This window comes from Gracilinanus agilis, chromosome 1 (genome assembly GCF_016433145.1).
Source record: "Gracilinanus agilis isolate LMUSP501 chromosome 1, AgileGrace, whole genome shotgun sequence".
Classification (NCBI taxonomy): Eukaryota; Metazoa; Chordata; class Mammalia; order Didelphimorphia; family Didelphidae; genus Gracilinanus; species Gracilinanus agilis.
The window spans coordinates 204,515,189-204,538,434 of record NC_058130.1 but is presented as its reverse complement, the minus strand read 5'-3'; the positions used below and the strand labels follow the sequence as shown (position 1 = coordinate 204,538,434).

Sequence of the window (23,246 nt, the reverse complement as noted above, 5' to 3'; positions counted from 1 at the left end):
TGTTACATACAAGTCCAATCCAGAATGACAGTCAGAATGACACTTTGCTAGCTGTCGTACAGCACCCAGCATGTATGAATGTTTCTGATTTAGAATTTTCATTTCATAAAGGAATCCCCACTAGAGACATATAATTTAAGAGCAACGCAGCACTAACCAAATATATACTATTTGTATAGTTTGAAAGACTGTATGGTACAATAACATATTTAGAAAATTGTGCTTGTGACTAAGGAGTATACTTACATAGATGTTCTATATTTGATGTCATCTTTTTCAGCCAACTGTTCACAGGTAATGCCGTTATGTTCTTTCCATAGTCCCTGACATTTCCTGCAGGTTTCCTGGGAACAAAGAATAAAAACAAAGCAGCTGCAATGATCTAAAGGATAAATACTGCATAGTTTGCAATCCAACAACAGGGGAAGCAAACTACTGGGACAACTCTTCCTATATTTCTTCTGTCAATTCTATCAGAAGTTTCTTAACCTGAATTTTTCGAGAAAAAGTCAATTTTCAAGGTGATCTCTCCAAATTGAGATGTGGTCGGTGGGTAGTTTTACTTCTATGAGATACCAAATGCACTTTTCAAAGGTGATTCCTATGAGTCAGATCTAAGGCAAATTTGGAATTTCATCCAAAGAATGAATTTGTTAGAATCTCAAAGTCTGGCTATGCTCACCAAATGGAACCAACATCCTCCCGGTCATCCAAACTTAAAATTCATGAGAATCTCGTTCAATTTTGTATTTTTCCTATTCACCTCTTGGTTTCTGTTTTGTATTTTGCAAGCCAGTTCCATTCAGAGTTGTCTAAAAGAGACAACTACTTGACGTTTTCACTTTAATCATTTTTCTGTGGTTTTTATCAGTGCCCACATAGATGACATATACATATGTCATTGGGACTTCAGTTTACAGTGATACCCTTTAAGGTCCAGTCTCCAGAAACATACTGAAGCCATGTAGACTCTTTGATGTCAGGTCCATTTGTCTTGTTTATTTTCCTTTTACTTATCCTGCTACCATATTTAGTATCAACTACCCTGCTAGTCCTGATCTCTGCGATAATTACCCAACTAGTTCCCTTACCTGTAATCTCTATTCTTTCCAATTTATCCTACCCCACAACCACTACCGTAGTCTTCCCAAAATGTCATTTTGATTATATCACTGTTCTCAAGAACCTTCCCCATTGCCCAAAGTATCAAATTCAAACACCCTATTCTGAAATAAGTTCCTCCCAAATCTAAGACCATATTGCTTAATTAACCTTTTCTTTATCTGTTCCCCCATACTCTTTTTCTCTGTCTAGGGCAATAACTGTAAAATTCTCATTATGTAGCATGGTTTCACTGACTCAAATATCTTTTTCTGCTCTTTCTTCTGTCTACTAAAATATTTAAAGTTAAGGATAAATTTGACTCACAGTCCAGGATGCTTTGCACTAGCCTCAAACTCACTAACTGATGTTGAATTTTGGAAGCTATAGGTATTGAAATATGCTCACTGTAATATTACCACAACAGTCTTGATATCTGCTTTTAAATTAGGCAAATGTGTTAGGAACTAAGAAACTATTTTAAGATCTTTTTATCATTCTATATCACATACCAATTCTCAACTGTAATAGCAAATATTCCTTATAGAAGGAAGAAACGTTTAAAGCAAAAGACAGGAGGAGCTGGATGAGTGGGAAGATGGAAGAATAGTAAGCAATGAAATCCTCCTTGTATTTGGATGACTTATCCCAGTCTTAGTCAATTACAATTTATTGTTTACTTAACTGCTGCTATTTCTTAGATACATTATCAACACTTTTGGGTCCACTCTCTGTATCTCTGTCATGACTAAGCCCGAAACAATATTTTGCACTTAATTATTTCCCATCAAAATGTATAGCAACATAAAATCATCTTTAAAATACCATGTGCCTGATAGTTCTGGAAAGACTAGGATAAACAACAGCTGGAGAATAGATGAGCTGGTACACATGAATCCTAAACTCCCAAACAAGCCTAACCACATCAGCTGTTAGGAATAATGATTAAAAAACAAGTCAGTGTATGTTGCTCTGCTTTAGCATTTAAGGTTTAGAAATTTAGAATAATCAATTTATATAACTTTCTTTCTGTGTAAAGGAAGAATGACCCCATTTTATAGATAAAGATGGAGTGATCTGGAAAAGGCTGATTGAAGGGTCATTTATTTAGCTTCAAGCCAGTGTTCATATTCATAATACAATATTGATCCCATCAAGGTTGTATGCCATTTTGATACAGAACTCCCTATGTAAGTCTGTTGGAGGACTCAGGAATTCTCTCATTCCTCAAAACTTTAACCTGTTCCTTGCACCCTCTACCAAAAAAATGTTTCCTGAAAGCTGTCTAAGAGAATAGCAACATGGGATAATGGACAGAAGTCAGGAAGCCTTGGAGTCAGAAGAACTGAGTATTAGTCTAATCCTCCTCACCATCCTTCTTCCCTTGCTAGTTGAGTCATTTAACACCTCTGGCCTTAGGCAGTCCTCTAAAACTAAGTTGTAGAACATTTGCTGATCTGCACAGGGAGAGGGAGTTTCCTCACTGGAAGCTGCCTACACCAAAAAAATCCCAAGTCTGGTTCAAAATAGGACAAATAAATTAGAAAGACGATCTAAGCAATGAAACTGACAATTAAAATAAGACAAGCAAAATGCAGGGTAAATAGAATTGATATTCGGAATCTTTCCTGTTGTGGTGTTGGAATTGTTTTTCTCTTATTTTTCCCCCTCTAAATTACAGTATTTATTTTTATTGAATTGCAACTCTGCCTTCTCAAGCATTGCTAGGTTTTTATTTGTAAACCTAATAACTGTTGAAGAATACTAAGCAGCAGAAATGCTTTTTTATTCAATCAACATGAAAATAATAAGAAAAACTCAAAAATTCAATGAACACTATTAAAAGCAGAAGAGTATATCAAGTTACTGGAAAAATTTAATAAGCCTCAGCACTTACTTACCAAGAAGAAAACAATGATCAATTAGTCTCATTAAAAATAACCTTACATCAGCAAAAAAAGAAAGAAAGAAAGAAAGAAACATAAAAAACACCTTGTTTTTTGGCTACTAAGGTCAACCAGAAACCCACATTTTCTAGTCTCTAGGCTTTAGTGTTCCTACTAACTATAGAGTTAAAGCTATATACTATGCCATTCTCCTCCTCTCCCACCCCCGCCAAACTGAGGAAATTAGTTGAGCTCACCATGGTTCAAAATATGCCAAGTAATAGTGCCTCCTACTCTCAAATCAAATCCACCTCTGCTAAATGAGGAAATTCTCTTAGATCATTAAAAGGAAAAATCTCAGAACAAAATATGTTGGAACTGAAAGAGATCTTAAAACAAAGAATATCAGAGTTGAAAGGATTTTAAAAAATATCTAGAATTGAGAGGAGTCTTTAGAGTCAGAGGATCTCTGTTGCAAGTAAACTTGGACAAATTCCATCACCTCTTCGGGCCTTAATTTCCTTATATAGCAAATGCTGGGGAGGTTGACCTAGATGAACTGAAAGGTCCCTTTCAGTTCTCCAAGTATTGACATCTGATCTGCAAGTCAATGAGACCCTCTGATTAGCAGCTTCATCGATAAACATTTTGTTCTCAAACAACATCAGAAGATTTTGACTATACTGTATTTAAGTTCTTCATTTAGTATTAAAAAGAATATACCTATTTCACATGTAACCACGGAAAAATACCCTAAATTAATTGATTAAATAAATGAACTTAAAAGAAAAAAAGAATATATCTATTTCAAATCTTAAAAATTCTGTGTTCATTTCTTACTGCCTGAAGAATGAAAGACAAATAAAAATAATTCAGTTCTAGATGATCCTTTAGATGGTCCATTTATAAAAATCACTGACTTCTTTCCAGGTCAGCCCTGTATATAATAAAGAGAATGCAAATTTTGGTGGGGGAAAACCAATAACCAATGATGAATTCTAAGGCACAATGTTCAATTCCTTGAAATCTGCCTTGAATTAAAAACATTTCATTTTTAGAAGCATTAATTACCAGTTAATCAATCTCACTCTGTACTTTTTTGGCTCCCTGTATCCATCGAATTTAATGACATCACTGGTGTCCTTGTTTTAGAAGTCAAACTTTCAATCTTTTTATGGTTCTTACAAAGAATTCTCTAATTTTCATTCCTGAGGAGGGTCTAGTGATATAGATATGAGGAAGAGGTTGATGGGTCTTCTGAATCTATCCAGTTGTGGCAAATATGCAGCTTCTTTACATTTCTGGCATTCCAAAAACAATGATATTATAAATTCCCAGTCCTTCTGACTGAGAACCTAAGAATTCATAATGGCCTTAACGAATAAGAAATTTTTTGGAGTTCAATTTAAATCTCTACTTTAATTAGGCAGATTCTCTTACCTACACGATCCCTATTCCCTAGCAATAAATTAAACAAGGTCTCTCCAATAAAGAAAATCAAAAAGGCTTGCTAAACCAATGCTGATTGTAAGAAAGGATTTCATTTCAGGGAAAAACATGACATAGTGGGACAAAGTCTTCTGGCATATATTTGTTTAAGTTAGGAAAGATCACGGTTCAAATTAGGCTATAATTTAAGAAAAATTCAAGGTATCCATGATCAACCCATAAATTATGTTTTTTGCTAAAACAGTGCCCTCTGTCCAACAGAAGTTAATGAGGGTGAGCAGGAGACAGATTTCTAACCCTGGGAGTCAGGTAGACATGATTTTGGATCCTACTTTAGACACTAGTTAGCTATATGATCTGGGCAATCCTCACACAGTCTCATTTTCCTCATTTGTAAAATAGTATTAAAAAGCATTTACCTCACAGGATTATTGCAAGGATAAAATGAGATACCATAGGTACAGTGCTTTGCAAAACTATCATTTTTGTTGTAACAGGTGTCATGGAACAACACTTAATCCACTCAGGCTGACCTTGAGATTTTAATAGGTCCAAGAGACTAAAGTTTGAATCCTGGACATAGCTTTCTGATGCAAGCAAGATTGAGAGTTTTCCCTTAGGCATTATACAAGAGCACCAGAATGAACACAGAAGCAGGGAAGCTGAACTTAAAAAATGAATCAGTATTATATACATTCAATGCTATGGTAAAGTAAACTTCCTTTTGTTAATTGTTAGATTAGAAGTTTTAAAATTTTTAAAATTTTAATAAATTTCCACATAAGTTTTTCAAAGTCATATGATCCATATTATCTCCCTTCCCCCTCCCAGAGAAGACAAATGATTCAATCTGGGTTATACATGTATAATCAAGCAAAACATTTCCATAATATTCATTTTTGTAAGCAAATAATCTTATAGAACCCAAACCCCAAAACATATACCCAAATAAACAACTGATATATGTTTTAATCTACATTCTTACTCCCACAGTTCTTTCTCTGGAGATGGATAGCATTCTTTTTCATAAGTCCTCAGAATTGTCTTGGATCACTGTAGTGTTGTTAGTAGCAAAGTCTATCACATTTGATCATTCCACAGTATTGCATTTATGGTGTATAACGATCTCCTGGTTCTGCTTATTTCACTCCACTCAGTTTATGTAGGTCTTTCCAACTCTTTCAGAAATCAACCTGTTCATCATTCCTTATAGCATAATAGAATTCATCATATACCACAATTTGTTCAGCCATTCCTCAACTGAGGGACATCCCTTTAGTTTCCAATTCTTTGCCACTACAAAAAGAGCAGCTATTAATATTTTTGAACAAACTGGTCTTTCCCATTTTTTAAAATCTCTCTGAGATACAGATCCAGAAGTGTTATTACTGGATCAAAGGGCATGCACTCTTTTTATAGCCCTTTGGGCATAATTCCAAATTGCCCCTCCAGAATGGTTGGATCAGTTCACAACTCCACCAGCAATGCATTAGTGTTCCTATTTTGCCTCATCTCCAACATTTATCATTTTCCTTTATAATCATATTGGCCAATCTGATAGGTGTGAGGTGGTACCTCAGAGTTGTTTTAATTTGCATTTCTTTATAGATTAGAGGTTTTTAACCTTTCTTGTGTTATTGGCAGACTGGTGAAGCCTATGGATTACTTGTCAGATGAATGTTTTCAAATGCATAAAATAAAATACACAGGGATAGAAAGGAAAAGAATGATTGAAATGCAATCAAAATACTAAAAAACAAATTCATGGACCTTAGGTTAAGAACCCTACTATTATCTCATTTCTTTTAGAGTTCTAAACCTGAAATGCCATACCAAGTATTGAGAGCAGTCACACCCACAACAATAAGCAACAGAATAAAGATCACTAATGCAGGATAGTTCTCTGGATCTTGAGTCTCTCAGATGAAAGTCGGAGACTGGATAAAATGACAAGTGAGGCCTATTTACAGCTCTAAGTATAAGACCTCAACCATTTCCCTCCTAGATAGTATTAGAATTTTTGCTTTATCTAGAGTAGCCATCTCTCTGAACATTATTTTCTTAGAGGGAGCTTAGCCAGGGATGCCTTGTTCCTAAATTTATGTGTTTCGTGGATGTAAAAAAAAATCCAATCAAAAGACAAAAGAAACAAACCAGCCAATCCATGACACTTAACATATGGAAATACTAATTTAAGAAAATAAAGACAATGTTAACCTCAAGCCATAATCAAGCAAATAATTTCTAAAGATATAACCTAACTCAGCCTATAATAGACTAGAATGATTATTCATAGCACCACTAAGAATAGGTGAGTTATCTTGATTGTTTTATCATAATCTATTTCCTTAGACTAATTGTGATACTGGCAGAAATGTAGCTTCGCAATCACTATAGAAAATGGCAGTACACTTGCCTTTTGTCAAAACTGTGGTATTATATTTCTTTATCCCTTTACAATTTGAGAGAATAACTCTGAGAAGTCCATAATAAGAACTTTCAATTCCAGGTGAACTGGAATCAATACTGGTCTTTTAAAACTAATTTGTATGTATACAGTAATAAAACAGAAACTTTTTTAAGAGACTGTTTTAGTTACTCACTGAGTTGAAGAACTGTATACCCAGCCCAAATGTATATATTTGTTAATTCCAGAAAGATGACACATTGGTCCTTTGGTTTCTAACTTTATGTCCCAATTTTTTTACACAGCATTTCTTCCTTAACTGAATGCCAAGCTTATAAAGCAGGTTATTCTTAAAATGGAAAATTCAAAGGGGCAGCTGGTAGCTGTAATGCAGGACTTATGCAAGATCTCTTGCATTTGTGAATTACCCTTCCTGTCAGTTAGGAGAATAGAACTCTGGCCTGGTAGGTGCCAGTCCCAGGAGCTGACAGTTTGAGCTGGGACTATAAAAACCCCTGCAGAACCAACCTGGGGGTTCTGATTTCCTTGACGTCACCCAGACACTCAGCTACCCCTGACTTCCCCCTGGGGACCCTGGGAGGTTGAAGGGAGGTTTGGGTTGTGGAAAGTGGGCAGGATTTAGCTTAGAGTAGCCTAGCAACAGGGACACTCCTAAACCAAAGCTGGTGGACCAAACATCAGGGCAGTGTTGAATTATCTCTGGCTGAGGGCTGATTCCCTCAGCCTGACTTTACCTTCTGGGTACATAGCCAACACTTGCCAGCTGCCCCTAGCAACAGCCTCTCAAGAGCCCTAAACCCTCTTACCTCAGTTTTCTCTTCATGTTAAAATAAAACCCTCAGCCTGAAATTGAGAATTTCTGTAATTATTTTAACAACATCTTGGGCTAAGGGGCTGAGGAGAGGGGAGAATTTCAACTAGTTGACTTTATTTTTTTTTACATTTTTAAACCCTTACCTTCTGTGTATTGGCTCCTACCAGTGGTAAGGGTGGGCAATAGGGGTCAAGTGACTTGCCCAGGGTCACACAGCTGGGAAGTGTTTTAACCTAGGACCCAGCTGCCCCTCAACCAGTTGACTTTAAAGGAAGTCCTCGGCAAGCATTCTTTGCATCCAGGAAGCATGTGAGCTTCACTTCTGTTGAGTTCTGCTTTCACTCCAGCAGGGAAGGGCCCCTCACTCTCCACCTTAAAGGAGCCTATAGGTAGCAGGGATACTGACTGGGCATCACAGCTCAGGCTACACATCACTGACAGTCTCAAATCACCTGTTACTGTAGTTACAGGCTCCCAGGCCCAGGTGACTCACTTGTACCACCAGCTCCCCTATTTATTATTAGCCACATTATCCACCTATTACATAGCACAGAGGATAGAGCACTAGGTCTGGAGTTGGGAGGACCTGGGTTCAAATATGGCTTCAGATACTTCCTAGTTGCGTGACCCTGAGCAAGTCACTTAACCCCCATTGCCAAGCCCTTACCACTCTTCTGCCTTGGAACCAATACATGGTATTGGTTCTAAGACAGAAGGTAAGGGTTAAAAAAAAAAAAGAAAATGGATCTATATATTAAAAAATATTTACAGCAGTTCTTTTTGTGGTGGCAAAACCCAGGAAATTAAGGAGATACTCATTGATTGGAGAATGGCTGAACAAGATGTGGTATATAGTGATAGAATATGATTTTGCTGTAAGAAATGGTGAGAAAGATGCTTTAAAAAAACCCTGGAAAGACTAACATAAACTGATATAAAGTAAAATGAGCAGAACCGGAAGAATACATGGTAACAGCAATATGTAGCAATAATCAACTGAGAATGATTTAGCTATTTTCAGCTAGACAGTTCTGAAAGACTTAAGATGAAAAATACCATCTAAGTTCTGAGAAAGAACTGATAAGAGTCTGAATGCAGAGCGAAGCATACTTTTTTTAAAAAAGAAAAAAAATTACAAAAATGTAGGGGTTAAGTGACTTGCCCAGGGTCACACAACTAGGAATTGTATGAGATCACATTTGAAACAAGGGCCTTTCATCTCCAGGCCTGGCTCTCTATTCACTAAGCCACCTAGCTTCTCCCCTTCTCCTACTTTAAAAAATTTTATTTTTATTGTCATGCAAAGCACAGTTCCATATTGGGCATTGTTTTAAGAGAACACCCATATATAACCAAATGAAACCATAAATACACTGCAAAACATGACTCCAACAGTTCTTTCTCTGGAAGTAGATAGCACTCCCCATTATAAGTCTTTTGTATTGTCCCAGATCATTGCAGTGCTAAAAGTAGCCAAATTTCCACAGATAATCATCATATAATATTGCTCTTACTGTGTATAATGTTCTCCCAGTTCTGTTTATTTCACTCTGCATCAGTTCTTGCAGATCTTTCCAGATTTTTCTGAAATCATCTTGCTTACCATTTCTTATAGCACAACAGTATTCTTTCACCAACATGTACCACAATTTGTCCAGTTATTCCCCAATCAATGGACATCCCCTCAATGTCCAATTCTTTGACTACAAAAAGAGCTGCTTATAAATATTTTTGTACAAGTAGGTCCTTTCCCCTTTTTTCCTTATCTCTTTGGATATAGATCCAGTAGTGGTATACTGAATCAAAGGATATGCACAGTTTTATGGCCCTTTCAGCAAAGTTCCAAATTGCCCTCCAGAATGATCGGATCAGTTCACATTTCTACCAACAATGCATTAGTGTCCCAAGTTTCTCATATCCCTTCCAACATTTATTATTTTCATGTACTGTCACATTGGCCAATCTGACAGGTGTGAGGTAGTACCTCAATGTTGTTTTAACTTATATTTCTCTAATCAAGAGTGATTTAGAACACTTTTTCATATGATTATTGATGGCTTTGTGACCATTTGTCAATTGTGAAATGGCTTGTATTCTTATAAATTTGAGAAATTAGACCTTTATCAGAGATATATGTTATAAAATTTTTTTTCTCACTTTGTTGTTTCCTTTCTAATCTTGGTTACATTAGTTTTGTTTGTACAAAAGCCTTTTAATTTAATATAATCAAAATCATTCATTTTATATCTTATAATATACTCTCTATCTCGTTTGGTTTTAAACTCTTCTCTTCTCCAAAGATCTGCCAAGTACACTATTCTGTGTTTCCCTAATTTAGTTATGACCCATCCCCTACTTTTAAAGAAAGATGTCTTCCTTACTACTTCTAAATGCTACATATTTGCTCATACTAAATCATGGAAAAAATTACAAGAATTTGAAATAACTGTAAAAGAGGTGCTTGTGGCCAGAAAGAAATGTATAAGAAACAATATTTCCAAAGAGTTGTATTAGAGAAGTTTTGAAAAGTAACACCGTGGCTAAGACTTTCCATAGTATTCCTGATTATTTCTCTACTTCACTCTCTCATTCCTATATCCAAAGTTCCAGGGATTTCTAGATGCTCATTTTATTAGAAAAGAAAAATGATCATCAACATGCCTGCCCCCATCCTCTGTTCCTTACTTAAAGGTTCTTAAGAAAAAAACATAATAGAAAAATGCTACCAACTCTAAGCATGAGAATTTCTCTTTGCTTTCTAAGGCAAGGTTTATATAGCTTTTAAATATTTTACGCTCACCACACATGCATACATACTAACAACAAAGGGAAATTTGAAGGCATGTGTTAAGATATCTGCAAGTCCTATCACTACTGCAAACTAGAAGGAAACCAAAGAACTGGAGGTTCACCACTGGACTGGGAAATGAGCTGCTACAAATTCTGTTTCTCAGCTAATGCTGCCCCCGTGGGGTCATAAACTATAAAGGCACTTGTATGTTTCGGTATGGCTCTTGAGAACAGTGTAGAAGGACAGTATTTGTTAAGTAAAGCCATTTTGATAGTGTTTTCAGTAAGTATAACTGCTTCTAAACTAGTGTCTGATGTACTGGACTTTCAGAAAAGTGTATAAACTCTTCCTGGAACACCCTGTGTGGATTAGCGCAACCAGAAACTTGATTATAACTAAAGGTAAAGATCCCCTCCTGGGTCTCTAAAATATTCTACCATGGTAGAGTGGAAAGAATTCTGGACTTGAAAGTCAGAGGACTAGGGTTTAAATCCCAGCCCTGCAACTCACTACCTGTGTGACCAGCTTCTTCATCTCAGTTTCTCCTCATCTCTAAAAGGAAGAGAATTGGACCAAACAGTCTCTAAGGTTCCTTCCAGTTCCAAATCTCTTATCCCTCTACTGAAGGTTCTGTACTTAAAAATGATTGAGTGCTACCTAGAAATTATAAGAATGACAGGAAGTGAATGTTAGTGGGTGATAAAAGATCTGTTGAACTGAATTTCTCCCTTCCTAACTCTTACTTTCTGTCTTGGAATTCATACTAAGTATTAAAGCTAAGACAGAAGAGTATAAGGTCTAGACAACTGGGGTTAAATGACCAAGGTCAGAAAGCTAGGAAGTATCTGAGGTCAAATTTGAACCCAGGACCTCCTGTCTTTAGGCCTGGCTCTCTATTCACTAAGCTACCTAGCTGCTCCTATAATAGATTTTTGAAGACTCTGTTAAAGTGTCTTTAGGATTTGGCTAAAGGTATTGCATACTTGATGAATATGTTCTAAAAGTTTGGAAACAAAATCATAAGAACATGAAGAATCTAGGTATAGCTCTCTTTAGGAAGATCCACTCAAAAATCCAATCTTATACATTGGAAAGAGTACATCTGAGACTCATTTACACTTCTAAATACCAAGAAAGGTTTTGTATTTCCTTGATCTTTTAACTGTATTTGATGTGCTTTGATAACTGATGGGCTATGAATTTCACTGCTTCTCAGGTAACACTCGGTGACATTAGCATGCCAGGGTATTGCACCTAGGAGGAAGCACCTACAGAAAGGAAAACTGGAGGTTATACCTCTCACAGGTTCCTGGAACAAGCTGAAGATATACATCTTTTGCAGAACATGTTTCTTTGAAGCAAGACTTTTTTGGTCTCACCCTTTCAATACAAAAAATGCTACCAATTGCTCTTACTAACACCATATTAATTCAGTTTCCCTCGTGATCAATGTTAAAAATGAGAGACCTGGACATTATCATGAATGCCACTGGAGGCCACCAAGCAAAGGTTAACTGACCTGTGTGCAGGTTCTGATCTAGCACAGGGTGTAAAAAGATATAAGCACAAATCAATTTTAGAATTTACCTACAAGTCCAGTAATAGCTAAGAGATTTATATAGAGAAGCTAAATATAGCTTATGATCTTATGAACAGGGTATCAGAATCACCAAGTGTGAAGCCAGTGGAGACAAAAAAGAGAAAATTCCTATGCAAGTAAATAGGTAATCATTAACTGGCTTTGTATGTTAAAATTTTCAGAGCAGTTTAAAAGACAGGCAGGGATGCTATGAAAAAAAAAAAGCTAAGAAGATTATGTGTATGGTCAAGCCTCAAAGTCCATCAATCCTCCCAAGACAGTGTATACTACATTTAACAGAACTGGCATGTAGATTTATTTTAAAGAGTCTCTGTCACTTCCCACATTTATTATTCTATCCTCTTGGAATGCTAGGGATATAGCTAGCAAAAAACTCTCATTCAAAATGGGGTGGGGTACATACATGCGGGCCAAAGACTAAGCTCTCAGCTAGGCTCTTCATCCATGTTCGATAGCAGTGATGGCGAATCCATGACACAGGTGCCAAAGATGGCACATGGAATGCTCTCTGTGGGTACATGGCTACCCACCCCCCGCCGAGTTTGTTCCTAGAAAGGCAGAGGGATTTAGACAGAGCTGCTCCCTTCCTCTTCTGCACTGTGCCAGATGACATTTTTTCACACACCCCCACCCCCAATCAGCAGCCCAATGGGAGTGCTTTCTCCTTCCCCTGTGTAGGGGTGGTGGATGGGACAAGACTGACATTTGGTGAGAAGAAGGGGCATAGCACAGCACTCTGTCGGGGGGGGGGGGCAGTACTCCATCTCTAAAAGATTTGCCAACACTGTTCTATAGTTTTCAAAGTGCTTTATGACGGGTAAAAATTTGGTGCTAGGGGCAACTAGGTGGTTCAGTGTCTGACAGAGCATCAGGCCTAGAGATGGGAGGTCCTGGGTTCAAATTTGACCCCAGACACTTCCTAGTTGTGTAACCTTGGGAAAATCACTTAACCCCAATTGCCTAGACTTTACCATTCTTCTGCCTTGGAACTGATAGAAAGTGGCATTTCTAAGACAGAAAGTGAGGGCTAAAAAAAATATGTGTGGGGTATGTATGTATAATATGTATATGTATGTATGTATGTCTGCTGGATTTATCTTCCATTTATAAAATCAAAACATTCTTATTTTACCAGATACACACAAGGTGTATGTGCAGTGATAATGGAATCAGTACAGAAACTGGCCAGGTGGTCAGGTAGAGTGAATTAGCTCAGATTTTTTTAAACAAGTCGAATATCACAGTGGGATTCTACTGCAAAACCTAGGCTTATCTAGGACCTTTAGGAAAAAGAATTGCATAACAGAGGTCTCTGGAGAGCAGAAGTCTTGGCTCTTTAAAATACTAAAATATTTTTTATTTTAATCATTTTGGATAGTAATATTTCTCAAATGCATTACACTTTCCTACTGCATTAAATAATTTAATTGTTTGATGGCTCAAGGGCTTTTGACCCAGAGCAATTTCAATACAAATTCTCCTACTAACAGAGGTTCTCATAAAAATCTTACCAAAGAGGTCACAAGCAAGGAGACTGGACACATCACATCTCTTTTAGTACCTATTATCTATTATTATGAATAATTAGGAAATCTTGTACCCTTGGACTTCATCTGCCAGCATTCCTTTCCTTTTTCATCCCCAAGTTGAGAGCTAACATTGTTTGTATATAGTTGTGGGTAACTCTGCCTCTCACTCTCTTTTTTCCCCCGTATGTGCAGCTGGGTGAGCTCTCTAGTTTTTATTTTCCTTTGCTTCAAGTTAGTATTAATAAACTTTATAAATATAATATGTGGAACATTTGAATATTAATTAATTATCACAATTAGGCCCAAACTGATTATCCTGAGTGCCTTGGAACTTGAACCATTGCTTATTCTCATAGCATCTTTAAGGCATAAAATCAGACAAAATAAATAAATGGGCATTTATTAAGTCCCTACTGTGTGACAGGCACTGTACTACTAGAAGAGATGATAAGGGGAAAAAGGTAGCATCTCTTTCTTTGAAGTGGTGAGAGACAATGGATATGGAACAAATACTGCAGATATAAAATATTTTTGATATACTGACTAGTTTTGATGTAATTTTTTCTGTTCATTGAGGAGGGTAATGAGGGAGAGATGTATTAGAAAATGTAGGTGACATTAAAACAAAAAATAGCAATAAAATTTATTTTTTAAGAAGAATTTGCTATGTAAAACATCCTAAGCTATGCAAGAGGATGATAAATTATGGGACAAATCAAAGCCATTTCTGAAATGAGGTCCCTAATATGATGAATACTAAGCTTCTCTAAACTAATTCTTTTTTTGTGTGTGTGAGTGAACTGCAGCTTTATGACTCTTCTAAGCAAATATTTTAAATAACTCATTTCTGCAAAATGAGGTAACATTTATAATCAAGTTGTTTTGCTATGTGATTCATGACTAGTTTGTTCTAAGAGAAAAGGTGGAAATGATTACATGATAAGGAAAAAAGTCCTTATCATTTAAAACATTTATTCAAGAATTTAAACTCATTTCAAAGCTTTCAATTCCCAAGTTCTCTCTCCTGACAAAAAAAGACTTAGGGGATTTATTTTAAAGAAAGGCAAAATCGTGGTATTTCAAAAGAAAATGATGCCTAATTCTCTAGATCATGTTCTTTTATGTGGGAAGTAGCAATAAGTCTTTCAAAATATGTGTATGACATACTATATTATATGTTAAGAAACCAAGATGAGAGAGGATAAGGAAATTATACTTTCTATATACCACAGTTTGGCAGTTTATGACAAAAGGACAGCTTTTACCATCAATATACCCTTTGCTACCAGATGGGTGAGGACTCCTAATCCACACCATCAACTTCAGAAGTTTTTGAAAGTGGAGTCCTTTTGTTGACATTTACTTTTGTGACTGAACAAAGGAATCCTTAGAATGGGGAGTGACTTAAGGTACACTGACCTACCAGGAGGCTAATGCAATAATCAGGTATGAGGTGATGAGGGCCTACACTAGAGTGGTGGCAGTTTTTGAGGAGAAAAGGGGGTATAACCCAGAGATTTTGCAAAGGTAAAACTGATAGGCCTTGGCAGCAGTTTTGGATATGGGAACAAGATAAAGTAAGGAATCCAGGATGACTTCTAGGTTGTGAAGCTGAGGGCCTGGGAAGAAAGGGCTTAGTTAGGGGGAAAGATAAAGAGTTCTGTTTCGGACATACTGAATTGAAGATGTTTTCAAGCTTAAGTGATAATTGTAGCAATTAAAATACAGCTACTGCTATTAGAGAAGAAACCAGGGGCTAGCATAGGGCAGTTAGCTACTTAATTTTTCACAAAATAGAAGATAAAGTTATAAGGAGGTTATTAAAAGGGTGCTAAAAGGAAACCCCTTAAAAATTCACATAATATGTCTTCTGAAATGTAAGAACGGTGTATGGATGAAAAATCAATGTTCCTGTTTGACAGCTAGGTTTCACAGTGAGATGTCAAGAAAGTACCTTGGGCCCCACCAAAGGAAGTATTTGGTTGCTTTTAGGGTCCCCAACCTAGTCAAAAGGAGGGCAAATCTGCATGTAGTTAATAAAACTGTTAAGTATTTAAAAATATTTAATTACATATCCTTTCATCAAGGGATCTCAAGTAGTTTCTTAACTGGATAAAAAATCTCCAGCTATTTTCTTTAAGGTTAAAATCTTTCCACTGACCATAGTACACTGTTGAACAAAATAAACAAAAAAATTTGTTTGCAGACAGCTCCCCCCCCCCCCCCCCTCCTCTTCAGTGTTTTTTACACACAATTGGCTTTCTGCTGAAGTGGAAGTTACATTTCCTGAAATGGAGATCTGGCCAAGGTCACACAATCATAGGTAGCCATGGAACAAAGTCTAAGGAGTAACAATACTGGGGATATCTAGAGAGCCTTTTCTTTGAAGCACTTAAGTACCTGCTTTTAAGTTCTTCCTTTAGTGAACAACTGGACTAACCATTTTGTCAGGTATGAAGCAACCCTTTTACAGGGTAAAAGGAAATGAAAAGCCTTGATGTGGTTTGTTCCTTATAACCCACTCCAAAATGCAATAATTCTGCACAAATGTAAATAGGGGAGTTGTAATTCCCTATCAAGCATGACAAGAAAATAAAAAGCTGCATTGCTGACTGATATTTTAAGACTTCAAGTTCCCTTTTTGGAGGTACCCATCATAGCTCAAAAGGGGCTCTCTTCACTGTCTTGCTTTGTAATGAGGAGGCCTGCTGCCTATTGCATCTCTGTGGTGCTATTGAGACACCAGACCTGCTTGAAGAGCTGCTTCCTACGCTTGTGTTCTTTCACATTCTGTTAAAAATTAATCCCCCCACAAAGAAAATGTGAACAAAAAGGGTAAGGCTCCAGAGTGGGTACATGAAAAATAATTTGGAAAGAACTGCAAATGAGGATCCTTGTTGAGAGGAGAAGGGTGAAATGTAAGCAGCAGCAGCGTAAAACTCATGTAGAGAATTTCTAATGTTGGGAAACTAGAAATATGGAAAATTTCACTAGAAGCAGCACCTGATTTATACAAAGAGAAGATGCTTGCTTACAGAGCTCTTCCAAGGGCACTGAATTGAGGTCTCGATGCTCGCTCAATTTATAACAGAGTAAATTAAAATAGTTGAGAGATATGCAGGGGATGGAGATAACAAGCTTTTCTTGCTTGTCATATTTTGAGAAAACTTTTAACATGCTTTCTGAATAGGAACTTTAGTTCATTTTTTTCAAATCTCTTCCATACTAGAAATATAGTTTTCATCTTAACTGGTTCAATATTCTGTTTGCATTAAATTAAAAGTGAAATACCTTCTGTCTTGGTATCAATTCTAAGGTAGAAGACCAGGAAGGGCTAGGCAATAATAGGGGTAAAGTAACCACAACTGAGTCACATAGATTTGAACCAGGTCCTCCCAACTCTAGACCTGGCACTTCATGGCAATGCTATCCCACTGTAGCCAGTTAAATGGTTTTGATGAAAATTCCTTTCACATGCATCTTTGTACCTGTAGTAGCTGCACTCTGGATCTCACTTAGTATTTCAATTCACACTATTTGAGAAGCAGGAAGCTCAACTGTTACTAGCTGACTATTTCTAGTTCTCATTCTCTACAACCCTACCTACCATTTTGTCCAATGGAAAACTAGCAATCTAGTATTTCTAGGAGTAAGGATAATTATGTAACATTCTTAAATATGTGTACCATGGACTACAAAATTACACAGAACCTGAGGGAAGGCTTAAGTACATTTGAACCCTGTCAGTAGTCACTTCGTCGTGACCTTAAGAGAACCATGTAAGGAGAGAGTATGAACTTTGCACAAGCCTGGATTTTCCATTCAAATAAAAAGATAAGCAAGCTATTAGTGGATTTGGTTCTAGTAGCTTAGGGGATCAACTTTTGCTATTGTCAGTCAGTGGAGATCTAAAAAAGTACAAAGACCACTACTAAATAGAAGATTGGTTTGTATAAAATTATACATACATATGTATATATTACTTGCCCATTACAGCAGTTCTATCTACATTCTATCAATTTCAATTCACTGGTAGCTTATTAATTGCTTTAGTATTGAGAAACTAAGAAAGATTTTAGAGAGGATGACTAATATAAACACCTTTTGTTTATATTCAAGACTTAAACTTTGGTCCAAATTAATGATTGGATGTATTATTTGAAAATGAAGCTATATAAAATATGAATTAAATTATAACTCAGAATAGTAGCTGATCAACATTGGCAAGGGTTTCCTTATGAGATTTCTCTATATTGGGGAAATCACAGATCTAGACCACCCAATAAAAAAGATAAAGCATTATACATACTTCTAAGGAAAATACTTGCAGGAAAAAACTTCTAGTTCACAAGGATGGAACTTGTTTATTTAAAAAAACACTCAGATTTCACAACTGCAGAGAATTATCCAATTATCCAGGTGTGCAAATGTGTCTGGCTTCTCTCTTTTGTTGTTGTTGTTTTTTTTTTCCTGGCTTCTCTTTTAACAAAATTCCCTAAAAGGTATGTGGGGTCAACTGTAAAGAAAAGCCAAGGGGGCAGCTGGGTAGCTCAGTGGATTGAGAGCCAGGCCTAGAGACAGGAGGTCCTAGGTTCAAATCTGGCCTCAGACACTTCCCAGCTGTGTGACCCTGGGCAAGTCACTTGACCCCCATTGCCTACCCTTACCACTCTTCCACCTATAAGTCAATACACAGAAGTTAAGGGTTTAAAAAAAAAAAAAGAAGAAAGAAAAAAAAAAAGAAAAGCCAAGCTGCATTTTTGATGAAGATGCTTTTATGTTGTTCTGTTGGCCCTTTGGTTTAAATTATTGGTATGGCTGGATACATGAATTAAAAAACTAAATGACCCCATCTCTAGAATAGCAATCTTCAAAAGTTTTAGAATAGAGAAACAAATCCCTTGTCAGGACTTCTACTGCCAGCAACACTCTGATCTCAAAGCAAGCTTATATTTCTTAATTTCTTTTTTTGTTCTTACATATGCAGCATTCCACAAGCAAATTATATTCTAACAAATGTGATAACTACATTCATTAAACAAGACTTTTCCCTCAGTTTAACTCCAATTCTTGACCTTTACCCACAAAATATGTTCTTACTGCTAGTTAAATGACCTGCTCTGAAGAAAAGGGGAACTTGAACTCCTGGCTATATAAGGAAACTAGATGCAGTTATTCTTTACCCAACTCACCCCATGGAGGAACTTTGTTAGGTTCTACAAAATAGGATCTACCACAAACCAAAATCCTTCATTCTTCCACTTTATTTAAAGTCTTACACACACACAAAAAACTAGTTGAGGATCGTCAACATGATACTAATTTTTCTAGTGGCAAGAGTGATATACAAATTGCTAGTTAATGAAAAAAAACTCCTTTCTTTGGAAAAGCTACTTGAACTTTGTTCTACTCACTCCTAGCTGTAAGGTTCCATGATTATAATTTGAAGTGTGGGAAAGTTTGAGAAACAAACACTGCATCATGTCTGCAGCCTGGGTATAGGCTCAATGATGACTGTTTGGGCTCTAGTGTAAAGTATGTTACAACTAAATCAAAGTCACAAAAAAAGGATTGTTTACTTGTGGCCTTCAGGGATAATCACTAAAGATTCATTAAATTCTAGGGACTTTCTAGGATAACTTGGAAACTTCTTTGCACACTGATCATCTCTGTCATCCAGAAATGACTTAAATTCAGATGGATAATAAAATTGTGCCTCAGAAGTTAGTTACTTGAGACTGTGAAGATATACAACATAACCAATTTATTCTATACCTATTGAAGATGTAGGCAGCTGGAGCACAGCTACCCTTAAATACATTTTTACCTTAAGGAAACAATTACCACTTGGTTACAATGTTCACCCCCACCCCCCACCCCCACCCAGGCTTATAACAATTCTACTTTAGGAAGTCATCTATCTGGAGAATTTGTTTGCCGTGTTCAATTAAGACAAACAAAGCAACTATCTTCTAAAATGAAAATCAAAACAAAAAAGATAACAGAGAGAGAGAAAGAGTGAGAGAGAGATGGATATTTTGACACAGTCAGATCTGAGATGTTTAGGAAATTAATTTGACAGCTGAGTAGAAGATGGACTAGAGTATAAGAAGAGAATTGAGGCATAAAGATGAACCAGCAAGCTCTTGCAATAGTTCAGGCATAAGGTAATTAGGGCCTTCCCCAAGCTAGTGTGAGTGTCAGAAGAGAAGGTGGAATATGCAAGATAGATTATGACAGCAAAAATAGGTAGGAAATGGCAAAAGGGTGGCTTTGGAGATTGTATGTTAGAGAGAGGAGTTGAAGACACCTAGGCTTCAAACCATGATGACTAGGAGGATGGTGGTGTCTTCAACAGTAAGAGGGAAGTCAGGAAGGGAGGGGAGAACTGAGGGAAAATACAATTTCAGTTTTGGACATTTTGAATTTAAGATGTCTCTAGGATATTTGATTTGAGATGTCTAAATGGGTATTCTTGGGTGTGGTTCAGATATGGAGTGGTCCTCAAAGACACTAAATCTAGGATACTGATTTAACAACACAACAGTGTTCTGTTAGCTTCTTTAGTAAGACAGATGGTCACACTGATAAAACCAACAAGTTGTTTGGTGTTGGGTTTTTTTGGGGGGGGGGATGGGGGTTGAGGGGGAATAGCTTTCTACTGGGTGAAAGCATATGTGATACTCTTTGAAGATGAGGAGATATAAAGTTGACACACTCCACACTGACAGAACATACAAAAGTAATTGTTGTAGGTTATGCTTAGGATCTTTATTTTAACCTGTCTGCCAGGTGAAAAAGCTGGGGGAGGTTGGGGGAAGAGTTATAGGCTCAGTCAATATCAGAGTGCTTCTCTGGTTTTTAAGAAGTCTAAACCCACATGTTGGATCTCTCTATTATTATTTGAATTACATAGGAAGTTAAATGAATTATAGATCAATCAACAATGAAATGGTACCTGTGAGAGAAACGGAAGAACAAGGGATAATTCCTGCTTTCAGAGAATGTATAATCTACTTGGGGCATGAAAATAATACACATGAAACAGGTAGAATGAAGCTCAGAATTGGGGTTAAGGTTAGACTTATGGTAAAAGTAACTGGATTTGGTGATAAGAGAAAGAGAATCATGGGTTAGAAAAACTTTTATGAAAGGGGTAGGGAGGGTCTGGAAGGTCACACTGGCTTTGGATAGAGGAGGAAGATGTCAATAAAGGAAGTGAAAACGAGAGGCCTTAATTGAACAGCATAAGGATGAGCTCTGCTTGGGTAGAGACTGACCTGACATACTAGGGAAGTCATTTGTACATTTTTTTGCACAGAGGTCTGGCATGATGATTAGGCCACTAATATTTTTCAGTATGGATTTAAGTGGGGAAGTAAACTGCTACAAGTTTGCTCTCTGGGCTAAAGTGATAAGATCTGGTCATGGATTATGGGACCTTAGAACTCATCAACTTCACTGTCACTATCTCTACCCAACCTCCTCTTTTATTTTTACAGATGAGGAACCTACTTCCCAGAGAAGTTAAGCAACTTTACAAAGGTCACACAGGAAGAGGAGTGATAATAAAGAAATAGTATCTATTTGAGAGATACCAAAAATTATCCTGATTAAACAAAAATAAAGGTGGTTTGATTAATAGTGTCCAAGATGTATGTATAGATAAATCTGTAAGCCAGGATACCTTTTCTCTCTCAAAGTAATTATGTTTGGAAAATCCTTAGAGAAGACACAGTCCCAAATATCCCCTTTACTGTCACAAGTTATGTAAATCAATTATAATCAGTTAACTGACCATTTTAAAGTTGTTGTTAAGTATAACTCTCTTGAGAATTTTCACAAACAAAATTAAATTTCAGGTTAATTTTGGTTTACAAAGGATGGCATATAAAAACAAGTAATGTCAGACAACACTTAAATAGCAACATTTTCTTACTCTAAGAGTTACATGGAGAAAAGCTAACACTACCACCTTTCATCTTAGAAGTATTCTTTCCACATAACTCCTTCAGAAATTTGTGCAAACTTTCCATTAAACAAATCTGACAGCAATACCTGTGGTAACTGAGCAGCAAGAGCTACATAAAATTAAGGAATAATCCAATGCCTATCTTGCTGGCTTTCACAGTTGAGTTTATGAATCTGAAAAGATGCTTGCGATCTTTTACTACCTATTTTAAATTGACTTCAAAAGTAGAATATGAATTGTTTCTATTCAGCTATAACCTTCAATGACTTCAATAATACTCGTGTAACAAACCTGACTATTTCAGAGTTTAGAAAAGGGATTCAAGGTGGAAAGAGGCACAACATATTTTTTTTATTTTTGCTGGATGGTTTAATGAAAATGAGCAACCCCAATGTACACATCTACTCTTAATGAAAGCTTCCATCATGGACCTATCAAAAAAAATGAAACCCAAGAGCACTCCACAGTAGTGGAGTTATTTAACACCAAAAAATGAATATCACGGAGTTTTAGGTTTTTATTCCCTGTCTCCTTTCCCTTCTTACCTGCCACCGTTTCACACTCATTATTTATAAATCAAGGCTCATCCTTCAATATTTGTGACCACTTTTGAAAGAATCTGAAGGCACTGAACAGAGTGAATAGAAGCATATATAATCATGGGATTTCAATGAATTGAGAGCTGTCAATCTATCCATGCCTGTTGCTCATATCCATGTTGTCCCTAACATTTGGCAGAGGAGCTTCAATACAACATGTTGGGAATCTTCCTTGGCTCTCTCCCTAAATCTTTGAGAGCAGTAGAACCATCTCCTGTCATGAACTACTCTTGCAACATGACTAGCCTATCTTCTCTTTTGGTCATATAATTCTTTAATAAAATACTTAATCTTGGCTCATTAGAGTTCTTTTAAGCCTATATAAAAATTGCCATTGTTGCATTTTTGGAATTCTCTGATTCCAGACAGTGATTGGCTAATTAGCATTAGTACTAATGGAAAACATTTTTTTGTCCTTTTTCCATTTCTTCCAAGTGAGTATTTAAGCATTTGCAAACTTGCTGAATTCCCACTATAATGTTTGTTGTATTAGACTTCAATACGTAAAAAAACATATGGGTACACTGGTGTGAGTACTTTATCCATTCACACTTGGTAAATAGTTTGAGAGTTGTCTTGGTCAAAAAACTCATCAACATATAGCTAATCTGGTGAAAATTTTGGCTAGGCTGGTCTCTGAGAACAAAGTCTAGCATGACCCCTTTCTAGCTAAGAAGAACCTATTAGAACCTGTGCTCTAGTGGCAATCTTTGGGAACCAAAAGATGCCACGTGGTAAGACCAATGAATATTGTTTAGAGCTAGAAGAAGACACAAGAATAAAGCACTACAGGACTTGGCTATATCTAAGAAAGAATGTACTGACCATATGCTAGTCAAAGAGAAGAATCAGAAAAGAGAAAGAAAGAAGTAGGGAACATATCCATATCTAAATATGAGCCTCTGGGGCCCTCTCATGGCTGTTAGTTGTAACTAACAGCTCTTGTTTTTCTCTGCAGTTAATATAATTACTTTTATATATCCACTTTTCATACACACACAAACATACATACATATGCATATATAAAAATATATACAGAACTTCAAACGTACTGAAAAAACCCCCAGAATATACATA

The 23,246-nt window shown here is 36.5% G+C and overlaps 1 protein-coding gene across 1 annotated transcript in view; it reads right to left on the bottom strand.

Moving 5' to 3' along the window:
• The window catches only part of RNF216 (ring finger protein 216), a 125,199-nt gene that overhangs the window by 21,380 nt on the left and 80,573 nt on the right, over positions 1–23,246 (bottom strand). Inside the window, exon 13 of the mRNA XM_044659929.1 lies at positions 247–344. Coding sequence (XP_044515864.1) covers positions 247–344 — 98 coding nt within the window. The remainder of the gene's footprint in view (positions 1–246; positions 345–23,246) is intronic.